General features: G+C 36.5%; 1 protein-coding gene across 1 annotated transcript in view; it reads right to left on the reverse strand.

Annotated features, from left to right (window-relative positions):
* The window catches only part of LOC108359908 (ornithine decarboxylase antizyme-like), a 24,354-nt gene extending 22,681 nt beyond the window's left edge, over positions 1-1,673 (reverse strand). Inside the window, 1 exon segment of the mRNA XM_017611984.1 lies at positions 1,480-1,673. Within this exon segment, the coding sequence (XP_017467473.1) occupies positions 1,480-1,505 (26 nt within the window). The 5' untranslated portion in view covers positions 1,506-1,673.
* Positions 1,674-5,388: the final 3,715 nt, after the last annotated feature.

A 5,388-nucleotide genomic window follows, 5' to 3' on the forward strand; every position in this document is an offset into this window, starting at 1 on the left:
CATTTATGTATACATTTGTCTATATCTATCTCGATTCGTTTTGGCTGTTACAAACAACCGTTATGTGAACAAAATTAATATACCCTTGTGCACAAGTGCGCTCGGGTATAAAAAGGAATTTTTCACCATCGAATAAACAGTGAGTTAGGTATTTGCAAATTAGTTTTATTGGCAAATAGCTTACGTATAAACGTAGTAACAAACCAAGAGACTTCTACATACATTCATATGTAATGTGCGTTGGGTAACCGCTTAAAGCGCTCTTACACATACGTATGTATATAAATAATAAAACAAAAGACACACTAAAACGGTATGAGGGATAAAACAAAACCGTATTAAAAACAATCAACCGATTAGCGAAAATCCCGACAATTCTTATTAGATGTGATAAGAGAATCACCACAGTGTTTTAAAAGGGAAAACAACTGGTGATTTAGTGCATTTTGGACGAGGATAGAGGATTCATAGAAAACAACGATATTTAACAAGTGTTTTGTTTATAACTTTTAAATGGTTAATATTAGCCCTCCCCCTCCGGATTGTTAATAGGGGGATCGAAGCGCGTTGTTTGGTACCACTCCCGACTTTTCCGGACCTTTTTAAGCGGTTGTTACCCTATACTAGAGAATTACCCCAAGTTCCTGTAAATAGTAGTACATAATACTCATATCTGTACTAAGAAAATTTGAGTAATTTGTTCGGATTTTGGGGATTTTTCATTTGTTTTTGAGGTATTTGGCAATTTTTTTGTGGCAGCACTGGAATGAGTACATATGAATGGACATATATATGCACATATCGATATGTTCGTAAAATGAAATGGTGGATCAACGAAGCTAATCGAAAACGAGTAGAAATAAACATTGAATATAGAAACAAAAGCGTAGAAACACAACGAACGCAACGACACGTAATGGTCGCGCGATGAGGCACATACATAACTACATATGTATGAACATATGTATGCAAGTAGATATGTAATAATAAAGTAAAGAAATAAAATTTCAAAGGACAACGCCAAGGAAACGAAGTATTTGAAATCTATTTATTTCACTTACTTTACTTACGTATGCCCCTAATATATGTATGTACGTGCACGACTAATTCAAAAGTAGGTATTCGCACCTGAAGGGCTAATAAGAACACGTGCCATTGGCCAAAAGTGGTAGGACCATCAGTTTTAAGGCAATAAATATGTTATAACGGTACTTATGACCGCCATCACGGTATCAACCAAAAATTTTACAATTTGAGTAAACCAAACGAGTTATGCCACATTTGTTCACTAAATAACCATAGCCACACCAAAACAACCATCACAATTCTTGCCATCATTAAAATTGGAACGAGATCTAGAACAATCACCATAGCACTTCATTATCTTCGTTCCTATTCGACTTATTTTCTATTCACTACATAATTGATTTTTCTTGTTGGACTCTTTGCAATCACAGCCACTTTTTCGTTTTTACTTACAGTTTATTATTCATGTTAGATGGCATTTTTACACTTAATGGTTGCAACTTATATTCACTTGAAATAATAATAAAATAAAGTTTGATAACTTCGCTAGCTTTGTTTTAAAAACTGGTTTTGTGAAAAACGCACAAAAGACTTTCAGGCTTTTAACCTTTTCTTTGCAAATGTCAAAAAAGACTATCGAATTGAGCAAGGCGAATTTCCGTTTTTATGCATTCGATTCAGTGATGCCAGACATACTCTGATAAATTACCTATCAAAATCGGGGAAAAAGCAGTAATTTACCCACATCTTGAATAAAAAATACCATCAAAATTTCTAAAAAATTCGAAACAGATTTCAGCAGTAAAAAGGTAACATTTATCGCTAACTTAATATAATAACAAATTAGTTTCACTGTTTGTTAAAGCCTAGGATTTTGAAGAAATTCCGTGCTTTAGAATTTTAGTTTTTATAAAGTTTAGTAACTACTCTGTTAAGGCATATACATTTTAGATATGATCTTTCTATATTAAGGTAACGTTATTTATTTACATATCGTCGTTTAAAGCACAAAACCGCGTATCAACAAAATGGAAAAACATGTCTAAACGTGTTTTTTAATGTTGAATACTTACTATCTATTCTTAAAAGTTTCACTGTTACAAATTATTTGCATTGTATAAGCGAATATGATTTTTATAGACTTGAATGTTGAACCGCTTGACTTTTTTTACATTCTTGGTTGAATTCTGATCAATTATGCGTCGATAATTGTGTGACATGAAAATCTCTGTTTTATTTAAAATATACAGTTTTCCTTCTTACAGGCTAACCTAATATTCACGCACGCCGCCAATGTCAAAAATTTCGCATGCACATACAACTTGTACGAAAGTGAACGGCGTGCGTATGAACTTAACTAAATTTCCAATTTTCGTTCTGTTTGACATTTTGATTTGACGTTTCGCTCAATGAAATCAAATGCAAACGCACGCAAGCCAATTTCGGGTAACGCAAAAAACAAATTCGATGGAGTGCGTACCAAAACGCAAGCCGCGAATATTAGGTTAGCCCGTTAGCAATTTTTTTGCAAAATATCCCTCTAATATAGAAATTAACGATCTGGCATCACAAATTCGACTATGTACAAAAAAGGGTGACCAAGTTACATAAAGAAAGACTGTCTAAGGTGAAATGTCAAAAGGTGACCAAATGTAATAGTATGGGAAATTTGCAATAAGGTATGCAGTATACTTTTAGGCGTTTGCAGTGTATTTGATATTTCTTTAAATCTAGAATTTTAACTTATTTTACTTCAATAGCAATCATTCTAACTCGGGTTCTTAGCAAAGCAAATATTTTATGTAAATTTTCGTGGGCTAGCCGTTCTTAAGTACAATCAAATTGGTGCTACACTGCCGCAGTGAATTTGCAGAATTTTTACATTTCCTGCATAAAGTTTGGAATTTGCTAGGCTTTTATAAAAAATTCAAACATTAAATAAACAAAAAAAAATTAAAAATCATCATATATTGGTGTGCCTAATACTTTTGGCCAAGGCTGTATATTGATGGTAACGTATCTATTCCACAATCAAAGGGAGACAACCTCCGAGCCAGCAGAGAAGCGTAAATTTTGCGGGAGTTGCGGTCTCACACAATTTTCCGTATCCGGAAACGACTACAATTTTCGTTTATTTATGTATCCGTAAAACGTTTGAAAATCATGGTAAAGGCGAATTTATATAAGGGGGTGCTATTAGATCAGCTGATTTTGTGTATGTGCTTCGCCGCACGTCTTCTACACTGGCGATCAAAACTGAGTGCATATACGACATTTTATTATTTACAGTAACATAACTTTTATAATAATAAGCGGATTAGCTTGAAACTTTCAACAATTGGTCCTTATCTTATCTAAGGAATAAAGCCTAGTATATAGAAAAGCTAAACTTAAAAAAGAAACAAGCGATTCACAGCAAAACCGCAAGACAACTCTATTCACTCAGTTTTGAACTTTTCTGTTTTCGAGATTTCGGGAGGTTGATATCAAGACGATTTTGGAGACTCCCTTGTTTTTAATAGCGATTTTCATATGTCTTTCTATGATTTCGCTTGGAATATTACCCCATTATAATTTTACTCGCCTCCAAAGCCCTTTCATGTTACTCGGAGCTCGCTAATACTCTCTTGACCACAGCGCTTAATTTTTCGATGGCGTTAAGGTCTGGGATTTATGTCGGTCACTGCATTACGTGAAAATTTTACTCAGGCAGCTGACGGTGTCATACGGCTGTGTAAAATGACGTTGAGCAATACCACCAGCTCCGTCAGAATTGGAAAAAGACCTCTCCGAGCCGTTCGCCACAAAACGGGGTTTCAGACAGGGCGACTCCCTTTCATGTGACTTCTTAATCTGATGTTGGAGATAATAAGAGCTGCAGAACTGAACCGCTCAGGAACAATTTACTACAAGAGCGTGCAATTGCTGGCTTATGCCGATGACATCGACATCATCGGTAACAAAAACCGCGAAGTCTGTTCTGCCTTTTCCAAGTTGGATAGGGAAGCAAAGCGCATGGGTCTGGTGGTAAACGAGGACAAGACGAAGTATCTCCTGTCATCAAACAAACAGTCAGCACATTCGCGCCTTGGCACCCACGTCACTGTTGACAGTTACAATTTCGAGAAAGTAGAGAATTTCGTTTACTTGGGAACCAGCATTAACACCGATAATAATGTCAGCATTGAAATCCAACGTAGAATCACTCTTGCCAACAAGTGCTACTTTGGACTGAGTAGGCAATTCAGGAGTAAAGTCCTCTCTCGACGTACGAAAACCACGCTCTATAAGTCACTCATCATGCCCGTGCTGGTATATGGCGCAGAAGCATGGACAATGACAACATCCGATGAGGCGGCTCTTGGGGTGTTTGAGAGAAAGATTTTGCGGAAGATTTACGGTCCTTTACGCGTTGGCGACGGCGAGTCCCGCAGACGAGGCCCCCACTGCGATGGAAAGATCAGGTGGAGAAGGACTTGGCTTCACTTGGCGTTTCCAATTGGCGTCAGTTGCCACATAGGAGAAACGACTGGCGTGCTTTGCTGAACTTGGCCAAAATCGCTTAGGCGGTTACAGCGCCAAAAAAGAAGAAGAGCTGACGGTGTCGAATATTTTCAGAATCCATTGGATCCCCGTTCTGCTGGCAAACAACAGGGTATGCGTTTTCGTCTGCAAAGTCCGGCAAATTTGTTTGGAGAATGTGGAGATTGATTCCCTTGTTCATTATTCCTTTAATATTAACCAACGGCACCAAATACCAGCAAGTAAAACACACCAAGCCATTAAGCTGACACTAAAATTTTTTAAAAGTCACGAGAGTTGGAGCTTTTTGACTGAAACGGTCTTTATTCTTTATATAATAAGGACCAGTTGCTAAAAATTTTAAAGCAATCCGTTTATTATTAAAAAAGTTATGTTACTGTAAGTAATCAAATGTCGTACATGCACTCGGTGTTGATCGCCAGTGTAAGTCAAATTGAAAAATTTTAAATTGAATTGAAAAATTTTGTTTAAATTTCCACACACACTCTTACTCACAGTTTATGCCGCCAAAGCAAAATCAAAATACATTTAAATTTTTGTTTTTGTTCTGAGGGTCAATTCTCGTTCTGCGTTATTGCGAAGTGATGAAAATAACACTTTTACACCGCATTTATTTCGGTGTTAATTTTATACTTTTCACTTCACTTTACGATAACGCAGAACGGGAATTGACCCTCTGATTGCACAAAGAAACATCGCAAATATGTCCCGACCAAATTTTTTTTTTGGTAACGTGTCAAACTCACATCAACCGCAAGGAAGCACTTTTTCAAATTCGACTGACATACATAATTCTACTGCATCAAACAAAACCATGCA

The sequence above is a fragment of the Rhagoletis zephyria genome, unplaced genomic scaffold (assembly GCF_001687245.7).
Source record: "Rhagoletis zephyria isolate East Lansing unplaced genomic scaffold, Rhagoletis_zephyria_1.1 Rzeph_scaffold_00487, whole genome shotgun sequence".
Lineage (NCBI taxonomy): Eukaryota > Metazoa > Arthropoda > Insecta > Diptera > Tephritidae > Rhagoletis > Rhagoletis zephyria.